Source organism: Perissodus microlepis, chromosome 8 (assembly GCF_051167445.1).
Source record: "Perissodus microlepis isolate ML-2025 ecotype Zambia chromosome 8, ASM5116744v1, whole genome shotgun sequence".
NCBI classification, from domain to species: Eukaryota; Metazoa; Chordata; class Actinopteri; order Cichliformes; family Cichlidae; genus Perissodus; species Perissodus microlepis.
This window is the reverse complement of record NC_140468.1, coordinates 12,247,370-12,261,264: the sequence shown is the minus strand read 5'-3', so window position 1 is coordinate 12,261,264 and position 13,895 is coordinate 12,247,370. Positions and strand designations below refer to the sequence as shown.

Sequence of the window (13,895 nt, the reverse complement as noted above, 5' to 3'; positions counted from 1 at the left end):
CTGTGTCACGTGATCCAAAATTGTGCAGCGTTATCAAAGAGATAGTGTAATTGTTTTTTCTCCTTTTTGGGGTGCGCGTGTGTGTAAAGCATCATTAACATCCTTTTAAAATCTGAGAAAATAAAGAGACAAGACATATTATAGAACACAATACATCTGCTTTTAATTTGTGAAAATACAAAATGAAATCATGTACAATTTATATACAAGGCTATTTGTACAAGACAATAAACAGTTTTTATTGTGTATGATGACATAGTCAGAAATATCAACTTAGCACTGGCATTGTCGATGTGCTAAAAAAAAAAAAAGCACAAAATAATACAGACTAGACTGCAATGTTGAATGTCTCTCAACCCCACAGGTACTGTCAAACGAGAACACACTAGAAAAAAATACTTCACATTAAGCTTTACACGTTTACATACAACTGAATTGCTTTCAGGCGCTGCTCTTGATGATGGATGGATTTAGAAGAAAAAAAGTTTTAAGACTTCTCAGACTGTTTGCGACAGTCGTAGCTATCTGCAGTGAATTTTTAAGAACGCTAAACTAGAAGCCTCTTTTCGCAGCAGTGGGTCTTCCTAGAGTCCTCCATTGGCTTCAGCACTGCCTGGCACATTACTGGCACTGAGGGATGGACAGCTTGGGTTTCCTCTGTGCCAGTAAAAATGTCACAACCTCTCTCATTTTACATCCAACATGAATCCTAGGCTGGACTGTTATGCATCATATGTGGATCGAGAAATTCATGGATTAATATGCGCTTTTCTTTGCTCTTTTTTTTTTTACCTTTCCTTCCCCCTCATTGATCCTAAAGTAAAGTGACAACAGTGCCAGTATAGCTGTGATTCATTATTAAAATAAAACATGATTAATAACACCACACATTATTCTGTGCTTCCAAACAGAAACAAATGATTGGTGCTTTATTAGAAGCAAGTGGATATGCAAGATATGTAATCAGTCATTGAGGAGGTAAACAAAACAGAAAGTATTCCAAAAAAAAAAACAAATAGCCAAAAATTCAGTTTTTTTTTTTTTATGATAGAGCTGTTCTTCATGCATCAACAAAAATCATGTCTGTTTATGGCATTAAGATTGGTCATGGAGAACATACAAGTTGCTTAATGGCCTCCAAGACAATCCTGTGTCAGGCAGTGCTTACAGCCAAAGGAGGACTTAAATGATGCCCACTTTATGCGATATGTGGCTTTTACATTCATCTTACCTACAAGTATATCATATATGGTCATAGCATTTGGCTTAGCTGTTTATAGTGACTTAAGTAAATGGATAAATGTAAAAGGAACAAACAAAACCAAAAAAACAACAAAACAGCTCTATCATATTTGGCTATTAAAAACAAAAAGAAATTTTGCAGATGCAGATACTTGTTAACACTTCCGGGGTTTTGGACAACTTGAAATAGCAACGTGAAAACATTTATAACACCTGAAAAAAGGCAAAAAAATAAGACAAACATAAATGGATTCAGATAAGGCTGGACCCAAATGCCATTTACATATGGACACTGGCCGTCGTAACTGTCACAAATGTTGTGAATTAGCTCCAAATGGCAAAGGAATCACTGAGAGTCAGTCACTAACAATGCCATTGTGGTGGGGTTGCAGCTGGGTGTAAAATACACATTTTAAACATACTGTACAGACTAACTCTGCAACATTGGTTAACGTAAATGCAGTAGTAGTAGTAGTTGTTCATACACAGCTAAGAAGGCAACTTTTACAATTGCAAAACTTGATCCATTAATCCTAATAAACACCCCTTTTAGCAGTATTAGAAGTAGTTATTCTGTTTTTTTAACATTGCTTTTCTTGTTGACGTGACCATCATTCCCCAAAATAAACCAAAAAAGTCATGGAGTCTGGCCACTGGTAAAGGTTAGCTGTGCAAACTAATAGCTGAGTGACTGTGATATTTGACAACGATTGTCTTTAATGAAGATTACGTAAAATAAACTTGCTGCAGAGGTGAATGACGAAAGCAGTACATGTTCGCCTTATACGATGAAAAAAATGATGATTTGCGTTTGCAGATGAGGCGATATCTCAGATTCCGGACAGACGCCTACACGATGAGTCTTCTGGGAGTCCAATAACCAGCACGCGTCCGGAACTCAGCGCTTGTGCTCTGCTTCTCTGATGGGTGGAATCAAGCTGCTTGCGGATGTACAGTATATCGACTGATGTGATTGACGGCGAGAGTATTCACAGGCTTGAGCTTTATGGTCCTCTGGTGGGTATTCTGTTGCTCATCTGTAAACCATGTCTTTTCTGAGAAAGAGTCAAAATCATAAAAAGACAAGAAGGGAGGACATCAGACAGTTAATGCTACATGGAGGTCAAATATTTTGCATTAATATGATGTATTTTTACATGCACTAATAACATTTTAAAATATGTTTTGCCTAAATTGTTGCTTTACGAAGGTATTTTAAGCTCCACGGTGAGTTTTTAATGGTGGGAAAACATCACTCATTATGTTTTTACCTCCCTCTCTAATATTTCAATCACGCTAGTCTAAAAATAGGACAGCAACCTCCTTGTGATTAGGAGAAATTAGCATTTGCCCAGTGATTGGATTTAATTTTTTTGCTGTCAGGAGTCTATTACAAGTAGTCATGGTCGCGATTGAGCTTGCAACACCCTCCACCTCTGGATTGAGGGTGTTGCACGCAATGGCACTGCACAGATCGCCTGGTGGGAGGCAAACTGTCTTCAAATAACTGTAATCACTTTCACACAGATTGGCGAATGTTTGCAAGCAACTGCCGCCCTAGTTATTAATCTAGAAAGCAAGGTTGGCTAGTGCCTGTGCAATTTTGCACTTTAATCTCCATCCCGTAGCAACTATTTGTGGAATTTCTGCTTTAGGTTAGAATGTAAGATGTTTCTGTGCATGTAGACAAGAGTAGCAAAAGATTTGTGATTTTCACTAATTTATCCCACATAATTGCCATTCAACTGCAAACTGAGAGCAGACTCTTGGTGCAGTTTGAGAGGGCAAGTGACGGCGAGTGGTCGGAGGCAATAGATCTCAGGTTCATCGTGCACATTTGCAATAATTTTGATTGTGTTGCTGTCTCTACTTTTGTCTCGTAGTGTGATTGTAGCATAATGCCATTCATCTTATGGCCATTTTTTAAAAATATACTGCCATGAAGCATGCAGCTTTGTTGAGTCTAAAGACATGCAAGTTCCAGTGAAGCAAAATCTCTTTACCAAATTACAAGTTAATGCAGGACTTCCACCTTCATAATTATTATATGTATACGTATATTTTCTAACCTTTTATTTATAAAAGACTTCAAACTTTTGGCTTGATGCAACTTTTTTTGGTTAAGAAGGAAATAGATAACCTGACATTCTACAATGTGATTCATCTGCTTGGCAAAGTCCATGGTCATGACCTAAGGCTGTTATACTGTGGTGCATTAATACATGTGCCAGCAGACACATGTTGCCAGTAACAAAACATTAAACAACAGTAAAATGTAGCATCAAACCATTCAGTTGCAGTCACACATTCTACAGTCAAACCCGCTGTGAACTGTGCTGCTTAGGTCACAACCATGCTCTCCTGAAGCAGTCATTTGGAAATGCTAAACTACTTGTCTTTCATTCAGAGGGCAACATGTCAGCAGGGACATGACCGTGTTCAGTGCAAGTATGTAATATCATGCATATTCATTCACTTCCATACCTTGGCCAACTCTACTTATCCTTGTTGCACTTTGAAAAGAGAAAGTAGTACACTACGTGTAAGCTAAGTGGGAAAATACTAATGCGACCATTAATAACAGAAAAGGCAGAGCAGGAAGATCGGAGGCATAAAACCAGCAGATGATCTCATTGCGTATGGATTTGGAGTAGGTTAAACAGTAGGTTGCCACTAATCACAAAAAAAGATAATGGAAAACAACATAGGTCATGTAAAAATATCTTTAAGTGCCATTATTATGCATCCAGCATAATAATGCATGTCAGACAGCCATAATCTTCCCATGCCTATTGTTAAAGCAGTTTTAAAAAATGATCTCCAAGTTTCAGATGGAAATACCAGCATGCAGCTGCACGTCAGATGTTTTTAAATCAAACGATTACACTGGTGTGTTAAATGGATCTCTGTAAAAAAGTGCAATGCATCGTATTAACTGAGCATGAGCAGTATTGTTAACCATAAAAAGCCTGTAGTGTTTATTCAGCAGCTGTGACACATGAGAATTCCCTTTGAATGAATGTGAAAATATTATGATATTGCTATTATTTGTAGAATGCATACCTCTGTCAATTCTGCAGTCCCTTCACTGTGTTAATAACAGTAAAATACTGAGATACCTGTAATCAATATATACTCAGAGACAGACAATTAAATTAAACCAAACAATCTTAGACCCCATCCATACCGGGAATATATTCAATAAATATAACCGGCCCCATGAACCGAACCCATGAACTTAAGGTTCATCAGGACTCTTGGGGACAGGCCTGATTAACAACATTTAGTAATTAATGCAAATAAAAATACTGCACATGGCACAAACAAGCTTTTGTGATTCAAACAAGTCTGTACTTTATGGTCCAACATACATTAGTAAAGACATAAAATGAGTTATTCGGAAGCACAGAGGCATACTTATAGACAGTATAAAAGATGGATGTCGGTCCTGAGCCTGACAAGTGGAGCCGATACAGAAGTGCCCTAATGTTCTTTGCCCAGCAGGGAATTATTTCCCTTGTTCCAAATAAGACTTCCTGTTGTATAGATGTACATGGTAAAATAGCTCTAAGCTTCATTAGTCTGTGAACTCAGTAAATATGCAACTGGTGACTTTAATCAATAGTTTCAGATAATATGGTTTATTTGGGAAATTATGGCTGTTATTCGACTCATAAAGGAGGATTTACAGGGAATGCTCATTATCTAAAGACTTGTGATGGCGAATGCGATGAAGTGTCTTCGGTTTCCATCCTCTCTGGTTTCAAAACTCCAAGAAATCAACAACCTTTTATATATCCGTCTTACAGTCTTTAATTAAATGATTCACCTGATTCATTATGCCAACTTGCAGGCACTCTATAACAAACACCTGCCAGGTATATTGCACTAAAAGTACAGGTTAAGTGCACTTAACAAAGGCATTATTTCATTATGGGACCTGGTAGGCTGGTAGGCTTGCACTACATTGGTACAGCCTATAGAGAACAACCATAGTGTACAGATAAGTCCTGAAACTCTAAGTGTAGCTTAGAGGCTCTGTCTTCTTGTACAGTGTAATGCTTTACAGATGTTATGTTTCTATATTGCAAATTGCAAGTTGAAAGCTTATGGATAGGAAATGGATTCTTTACCTTTTTAGAGTTATCGAGAGAAAGAAAAGCCAAATACATTTGAGGACACTGCTTTTGTTAAAAATGGGCTGGGGCCACCTGTGAAGAATTATCTACACAATCTAAACTTACTGCCTCTGACTTCTGTACATCTGGTAAAAAAAAAACTGTAGGTATACGTGGTACCATTATAAAAGATTGATGATTGATGACTGATCAAAGTGGTATCATCCAGTCAGCTGCTTGTGTCTTGAATACACTATGGCTGAAGCTGTCAGCTTATCAATCACTTGAAAAAAGTGTATGTGGTCGGGGACTTGGTAAGCTCAAACATGATGTTGAATTGGGAAAGTCTAGCCAAAGTAATAAAATCTGGAAGTACGAAATCTACTTTGAATAACTATCCCTGCTTCTAGCTAAGAGTTAGATAGGAAGCCATGTACATTTCCACAGCAGAAACACCTCCCTATAGCGATTCACACCAACTATAGTGTCATCTGTGGAGACCACAGGTGTAGTAAGGCTTCAAACTGAAGTAAGACCTAAATTGTGAAATCAAGACAAAGGCAATAAGAAGATATAAGGATTCCAGCTCCTTTGGTTGCAGGTCGAATACTCTGTAGAGAAAAAAAATGCTAGCTATTGCTGCCGTATGCTGACAGTGTAGTACTCACTCCTTCATTGAACCTTGACTTTAAGCAGTTATGGGCCCAATTTGCAGCGGTGCATAGAAATTCTGATTCAGTTTACCAGTCTAATTACTGGGAATAAAAGTGGTAATCATAATACATGAAAATGTCTCTTCACAAAGTTTAACAATTGTAGAATAAAACTGAAATGTGACATTCACATTGTGCGGGTCAAACTTTATTAACATTTTATGCTTGCAAATTGTCTTGACATAACTAATAGTTCACGGTGGCAAGTAACATTTAACTAAAAGCGCACCTTTCTAACGCAAATCAAAAGGCATTGAGAGGACACGATGTGCAAGAATTCATTGACATGACATGAACCTTTAAGACATGTAATTTTAAAAGTGCAGTTTAGTACAATAAGTTTCAGCTTTAATTCGAAATTAAACAAAACTTGGAATGCTACAAGTGGAAAGAGACGGTGGCCATAATCACAGAGGTGCTGGATATTAGCAAAACAAAAAGGAAAGATGGAGGTTGTACAATGTTTGTCACTTACTACCCTGAGGGTAATTACTTTGTCATGTTCTATGATGTGTTTGCCAGTGTCACATATATAATAATATCCTTTTCTTCCACATTAGATGGAGGTTGAGAAGGGTCTGTGTGTATAGGTAAGGCTTTCGTAGTTAATTAACAGTTGGTAAGCGGTTAACTGGACAGAATTAGTTGTAGAAACCCTGATCTATATTTGCACTTGAGTCAAAGTGTACAAGTCAGGATGTTACTACTGTTCTTGGCTTTCAAATGCACAAGAATGTGGGGAAAAAACAGCTAATGGATGGAATGAAACTCAGAAATAAAATGCTCAGTCCAGGGGAGTTCCAGTTATTCTTTGACCTGCAATATTAGCGAATCCTGCTAAAGAGGAAAACCAATCTGTACTAAATTGCTTTGTTAAACACAAAAGTGGCACATACATACACGGTCAGACGGACATACACACTGTGAAAGTCTGTCTGGACAAACAAGGCAAATGCTGTCGGCAGGCACCAGTCACAGACATAGACAGTCACAGAGCTTTAGAGGGGCACATACTTTTGTTTGTCTCGCGAGTCCCTGCTTTTGGCTCGGTTGGTGCGGTTGGTGGTGGGGATAGAGTGGACGGAGGAACTCTTTTTGCTTGAAGAATGGGATGAATGGGAAGAATGGGAGAGGCTGGTTCGAGACTGGCCAGCGTTGTGGTCAAACTGCATCAGGCAGAATATCAGGTCTGAGGGCACCAGCTCAAATGCATACGGTGGATTGGTTATGACATATCTAGAGGAAAAAGGGACCAGATGTGAGGCCAGTTATAAATAAAGTAATACATGAATCCATTATTATTTGGATTCCACTTAAATGCAAGAACACATACCGTTTGGTACACTGGCTTTGTGTGTTTAGATGTGCGTCTCGTAGCCGATAGATGCCAAAACACAACATGTTATAAGTTTTTAGGGCTTTACAAAACAGGTCACCATAACAACCACCATCCTGTAAGAGAGCAACACAAAACTGATGAGTACACAATTTGTATTTTGTAAAACCAACACTAAAAATACATATTAACGTCATAAAAAAATAGAATCTGTGTTACACAGCGTAGTCTTGCATGCTCTTTGTTTTGTTTACTATTGTCTATGTAAATGAAGGACAAAATTGTCTCCTGACCACACTCAAATAAAATCGCCAAATAGATCTCTAGCATCAAAAGTGATTGCATTGCGTCTTTATCTGATACAGCTGGATAATAAAGCAGAAAGTCATGGAAATTAAGCAGATAACTCGACAAGAAACACAAGCATTCGACAACAACATTTTACAGCACACAGTTAACTCATTCCAGTTGAAGTGTAACTGCCACAATTAGAGGATTCGGTCACCAGGGTAAAGCAATGATGGATTTCATGGAATATTAGAGAATATTAAGAGAGCCATAGCACAAAATAAAAGAAGCCTCCTAGGCTCATTAGCTTTGTTCTGCCATTTATAGTATTGTACAGGAGTCTTGAGCCACCCCTCCTTTGTTTGTATTTAGCTTCCTAAGAGTCAGACTAAATTTTAAGTTGTCTCCAGAAATAGCTTTCCAAGCTTTCTGAAGGCTTTTAGTTTTTCTTTGGACATTGGCTGCTTTCAGTCATTTTCAGTTCAGTTCTTGTACCTGACCACTGTCAGAGGATTTTTTTTAAAATCATATGAATCTTTCAAGCATAAATAAAGGGACCTAACAGACGGGATGAGTTAGGAAAACAAAAAAAGAAGATTTTAAATTAAAATTTTAGTCACTTCATTACTAGCAACCTGTCACAAAACCCATCATTGGTTCCCATGTCGTTAGTTGATTTGGGTTTATGAAAAATACCAGCAAACATAGTATTTTTGGACTAACAAATGTAAATTCCCAAAATATATTAGCTTGAAACTTGCTATATCTCATGGCGTGTAGTGCGTCCTTAAAAAATTTGAGGAAACTGAACAAATAGAGGATAAAAGAAAAAGTGGCAGGCTTTAAAAATCTATCTACAGCAGATGACTAGTGTGTGAAAGCTATGTCCTTAAGAAATAGGAAACATCCAGAAAAGACCTGAAACACGACCTGAGAAATGAATCGGGCTCTTCAGTTGATCCATCTACGTAAGTGCTAACAATCAGTCTGCTATTAAAACTAACATCTTAAATAAATGCCAAAAGACTTATTTGATGCTCATTCTATAGATAAATATAACTTTATTTTCTATTCATTATACAATTTCAGCTATGTCACAATCACTCAACACAGTTTTACATCCCCATCCCATCCCTATTACTCTGCATCCTTCAGTAACAGCAGCTCCCACAAAGCAAGCTGACAAAAATGTCCTTAGCCCCCAGGTGACAAGACCAATCACTTACCCCGAGGTCGGCAAAGGGCCCATCGTACAAGGCCAGCTGTGCCACGCGACACCTGTCCCTGTTTGCCAGGGTCTGTGGTGTGCTGTAGCCACCTCTTAATGCATTCTCCTCTGCCAGCAGCCCCTCCAGCTCCGGTGTCGCCCCGCCCGTTACCAGCGTCCGGATCAAGGTGAGGATATTATCATTGAAGTATGTCTGAAGGAATGAAGTTAGAGGGGGGTGAGTCCTTAAGCAAACACTCCCAAAGTCACAACTGAACCTTCTCAGCGTGCCAGGCAGATTGAATGGTGCTATCTAACCCTGCTCTGTCGCATCACATTGGCCTGAACATGGAGTGAAAAGACAGGAGAATCCAGTTACTGCAGGTCACACCTACTTCCATCAGAGCAGCGAGTCCATGTTCACACTTGTCCAAGGATTTATTACTTAGCTTTATATAGGAAAGAAATTAAGTCCGCTTTATAAACCACACACTAAACCTGAAGATATACTCCTCTCTGTAATTGTTATCTTTCTAATCCCTCCTCAGTTATTGCTTTGCTGATTTTAACAAGGGCAAATGTCTCCCCTTTTCTTTTCACTGCAGTCGCTTGTCTCCCCCTGCTTGTACAGCATGGTGACATCTCCCTTGGCTGCTGACAGCACTATTGACTCAGATGATGGATGAGGGCTGTCCATTAGGTAGCATTACCTTTGTCTACACTGGAGCACACTTGAAGGCAGCTTTGTTCTAACCTCACTCAAACTGAAAGGCAGACAAATGAAGCCATCATGCCTTGTACAAGTTCCAGTCTTGTCATTCATTCTTTTAACAGAGGACCAGAATGTGCCTACTTTATTATTTTTATTATTTTTTTAGATTTAGTTGTAAAGCTCGGCCAATATAGGATTTTTAAAACCAATACTATACTGATACCGATATTTGGCAGTAAAGAATTCAGTATATTAGCGGTTATTCTTTTTCTTTTAGACACACGACACAAAAAAACATTTATGTGTCATTATTAAGGGTTATATTTTTTATTTCATCTCATCCAAGAGGGTTCTTCAGTTCCATAACCAAAAGGTTTGAGGAGTCCAAGGTATTTAAACCCTAATAGGGCTCGGCTAAGCTCATGTGATGATACACATGTGTTCATCTCCAAAGGGGAAACTCCCACTAGGGTTTAAATACCTGGGATTCTCCACGTTTTGTTTCTTGGACTGAAGTGAAACAAACAAAAGCCCAATCTTCTTCTTTTCAAGCTCTTAAGACTTTTGATACAGATTTATCAGTAAGTAGCTAATATCAGTCGATACCGCGATTATTTAGTTGACCTATTTTGCAATTGACAGATGTTATTAGAAATTCGATTTTTTGACTTACCGCACTCATTAAGGAATCCAGCACACTGACTGCAAATGCTGTCCCACAGGCAAAAGGCTGTGTGAGGTACAACTCTGTGTCTGGGTCGTCGTCATCATCTTGATCCAGGAACTGAACATTCGAGTCATTCACTATGGGGTAAACATGTTCATTTTATTAGCTTTTTCAGTTCAGCTTGTTTTTTGTTGGGGTTTTTTTTACTGCACACTGAGTCCAACATGGCAAATGCTTGATTCACGTGAAGAGGAGGACACAACAATACAGCGGTTGTGCACAACAGTCAGTAGCAGCAGATATGGACTGTATTAGAAATCGGTGAATAGTTTCGCATATTCTCCTCATTTGCTTAGTTCCAAATTTGGACCACATTTTAGTTTCTTTAAAAGAACTAAAATGACATATGTGTCTGGTGTTTGTATCCAGCCTTGTGGCCAACTTGCCTCTGCCACATTCCATATCCAGGCCATTCATGCACACTCATGACACCATGCATATTGTCAAAGTTCCAGGCCTTAACTTAAAGTCCTCCTGAGGTCACTATCAGTAACACCATTATGCCATTGTTTGTCTTGTAAATCCAAGACAGAACTTCCAATTACTTGTACTTGCATGTCAAGTCAAATGAAAGTATTTCATTGCCCCAGAACCTTCTTTAAAGATGTCTTTGAGCACAAAAACACATGCAGTAGCTGGAAGAAAGTAATGATGTAAAATTTAGTTGGAGAACTGCTTCTTCTGTGAGGACAGAAATAAATGTCAGTCATATCGACAGGGCTGAGATGAAAGACGGGCACGGGACAGAGAATGTGATCCGACAGAAGATGCTATGAAAACAGCCACAAGGACTTCTGAGGGATCAAAGACCCTGTAATTCTTAGAAAAATAAAAGGGAGAAATTTTGCTTTGAGATAGGGAGCCAAAACAAGACAGGCAATTTCAACCAGAACCAAGGGTAAAATGTGCTCAAAGTGATGCCATGGGAATGGACTGAGCCTCTTGTGCAGCACGAGAAATCAAAAGAAAGCTGATATGGAGGCAGCAGCAGTTACGACACTGCAGTACAGGACAGAGGCACTTCTTCTTACCCAGCTCAGTTATCATTTGTATGCTGGTCCCACTGCTTTTATCCTGACTGAATGAAATCACAGGCAGTTTTTTGCCTGGCTTTGCTAATGGCGCTAGACAAGTGTTAAGGAAAAACAGTTACTGGTACATGTCAACAAGGGACAAAACAAAAGCATAAACAAATTCCACTTTTAGTACAGTTAATTAAGTGATGACAGCCTCTAATTGCATAATTTGTGTTTTCGGAGATTTGTTTACAACTACTACACTGAAAAGAACATAAAACAGCAGAGCTAGCATATCAATCAACACGTAGCAGCAAACCATACCTAGTTCTGTTATGATGGGGATATTTGCTCCAGTGGTGACAGAGGTCTGCCTCACCAGTCCATGGACTGGACTATTCTCAGGAGATGATCTATCCATTCCTGGTGGTGTGAAGCCTTAATGGACATACATGTCACACAAAGCACATCAGTTAATACTAGGTTCAGTACTTGATTTTAGAGGTTACGATAATGCACATCAGCAGAACTAATGTGTCGGGGTTATTTCATCTATTTGCAGCCGCGAGTAAGGTGTAAAGTGCAGTGTTACCATATTCTTGACAACGACCAGTATTGATTTATATATAATAGATGTGACAAACAGCTCATTTTATTTCCCTTTGATTGTGTGTGCATGGAGACAGAAACATTTTACAAACATATGCAAAAAAAAGCATGTACAATATGGAGTCATGAAATAGAAAATCAGTGACGCAAGATTGAATCCAAATTGACTTGACATTTCTTGCTTTCCTCAGACTGACAAGTAAGCACATTAAATCAGTGATGCTGTATGTATAATACATAGGGTATGTTGTGATATCCATCACTTACTGCTGACTAAGCAGCACCATGCGAGGTCATACATGTATTAGAGGAATAATGAAATTGTTGGAGACCCTACCACCACCACACCCTCCACCCGTCGCGAGGCCAAACGGTTTCTAAAAGGATTTCTCTCAGTGCCAAATAATGGCCCCTTACTGAAGACCATCTGAAGCTAACTGAGTGCTTCAAGTGTCATTTAGAAAGCTATAACATGCCATTTTAATACATTGCACACATTAGTTTTATGAAAGTAGTCTCAGATATTGAAAAATAACAATGTGCAAGCCAGGCAAATCTCTTGTGCCAGAGCTGTGCTTGTTGCCACCAATTAAGTTTGTGAAGAAACCAGTTGTTACAGTAACCTGAGGAATAGTCAGCTGGGTTTACTGTCAAACACAGTGACACCAGGTCAGCCAAGCAGCACCCACTGAGGAATATTCTCTGTGCCAGGGCCCTGTCCCTTCCAGGCAGTGCAGTGAACTATGATAGGGCGCTCCTTACCTTGAGAATTAGCCTGCAAGACCCCGATGCTGTCATCAAACTGCATAGATTTGATGTTGAGTGACGCCAAGATGCATTCTTTGTCCTGCAGTGATGCATCGTCAATATTGTTCTGATTGGCTGACAGAATGACACACATGTCGCAGAGGTTGATGTTGACAGCCCTCAGATCTGCCCTACTCAACGGTGTGCCCTTTGAGAACCAGTGAAGGAGAGAATTTGTTATCTCACCTATAAGGTACAAGAAATAAATCAAAATTTTGAACGGCAGGCAAACTCGAAACTTATGTCGGCCTCGTGTGCATGCTCCAAATTGTACTACGCGCTGCTGGCGAGTCCTGACAAATGCTGCTACTGCTAATTATGTCTTTCACAAAGTCTTTTAATGGTGGAACAAAAAAATTGTGGATGCTCATATTAAACATGAACAAAGTTTCAAATAATGAGGTCAGCGAATGTGCAAGTATTCACTATAAGCTCGAGCTTAAGACTTTTCAGGCCAGATTTACTAAATGGGACAAAAAAGCATGTGAGCGAAATCCTCATAGTGCTCATGGGTGTGGTTAGTTTAATGGTTGTGCCTATAAACACAAGCACAGTCAGTTCATATAAAGTGCACAAGTTAAGACATGTTTTTTTCTGTGTTAAATATCAACGCAATTAGCAGTAAATAATAATAATAATGGATTGCATTTATACAGCGCTTTCCGGGGCCCTCAAAGCGCTTTACAATTCCACTATTCATTCACTCTCACATTCACACACTGGTGGAGGCAGCTACAGTTGTAGCCACAGCTGCCCTGGGGCAGACTGACAGGCTGCCATATCGCGCCATCGGCCCCTCTGGCCATCACCAGTAGGCGGTAGGTGAAGTGTCTTGCCCAAGGACACAACGACCGAGACTGTCCGAGCCGGGGCTCGAACCGGCAACCTTCCGATTACAAGACGAACTGCCAACTCTTGAGCCACGATCGCCCTTAGTGTCTATTGCAAAAATTTCTACGTTGATTTGTGCAGTTGATTTCAATATTCTCCTCCCATGTCTTGATGCATGCTCAGTCATCCAGGTAAGTAAATCTCCAAAAGTTGATTCTGTTCATGTGGACATCCAGATGAAAAGAATCAACTTTTGGAGATTCTCCTCCCACATTTTGCATCTTATTGA

The 13,895-nt window shown here is 39.3% G+C and overlaps 1 protein-coding gene across 6 annotated transcripts in view; it reads right to left on the bottom strand.

The window, feature by feature from the left end:
• Nucleotides 1-2,151: 2,151 nt before the first annotated feature.
• Nucleotides 2,152-13,895, bottom strand: part of LOC146381490 (calcium-activated potassium channel subunit alpha-1a) — a 97,797-nt gene continuing 86,053 nt past the window's right edge. For 4 of the 6 annotated variants that reach the window (XM_084937554.1, XM_084937559.1, XM_084937558.1 and 1 more), the window contains 8 exons: nt 12,731-12,923; nt 11,684-11,797; nt 11,375-11,467; nt 10,290-10,420; nt 8,924-9,118; nt 7,407-7,525; nt 7,088-7,309; nt 2,152-2,297 (listed from right to left, as the gene is read on the bottom strand). In XM_084937554.1, coding sequence (XP_084793680.1) covers nt 2,276-2,297; nt 7,088-7,309; nt 7,407-7,525; nt 8,924-9,118; nt 10,290-10,420; nt 11,375-11,467; nt 11,684-11,797; nt 12,731-12,923 — 1,089 coding nt within the window. In that variant the 3' untranslated portion in view covers nt 2,152-2,275. The remainder of the gene's footprint in view (nt 2,298-7,087; nt 7,310-7,406; nt 7,526-8,923; nt 9,119-10,289; nt 10,421-11,374; nt 11,468-11,683; nt 11,798-12,730; nt 12,924-13,895) is intronic. The other 2 variants (XM_084937555.1, XM_084937556.1) reach the window with 1 other exon arrangement.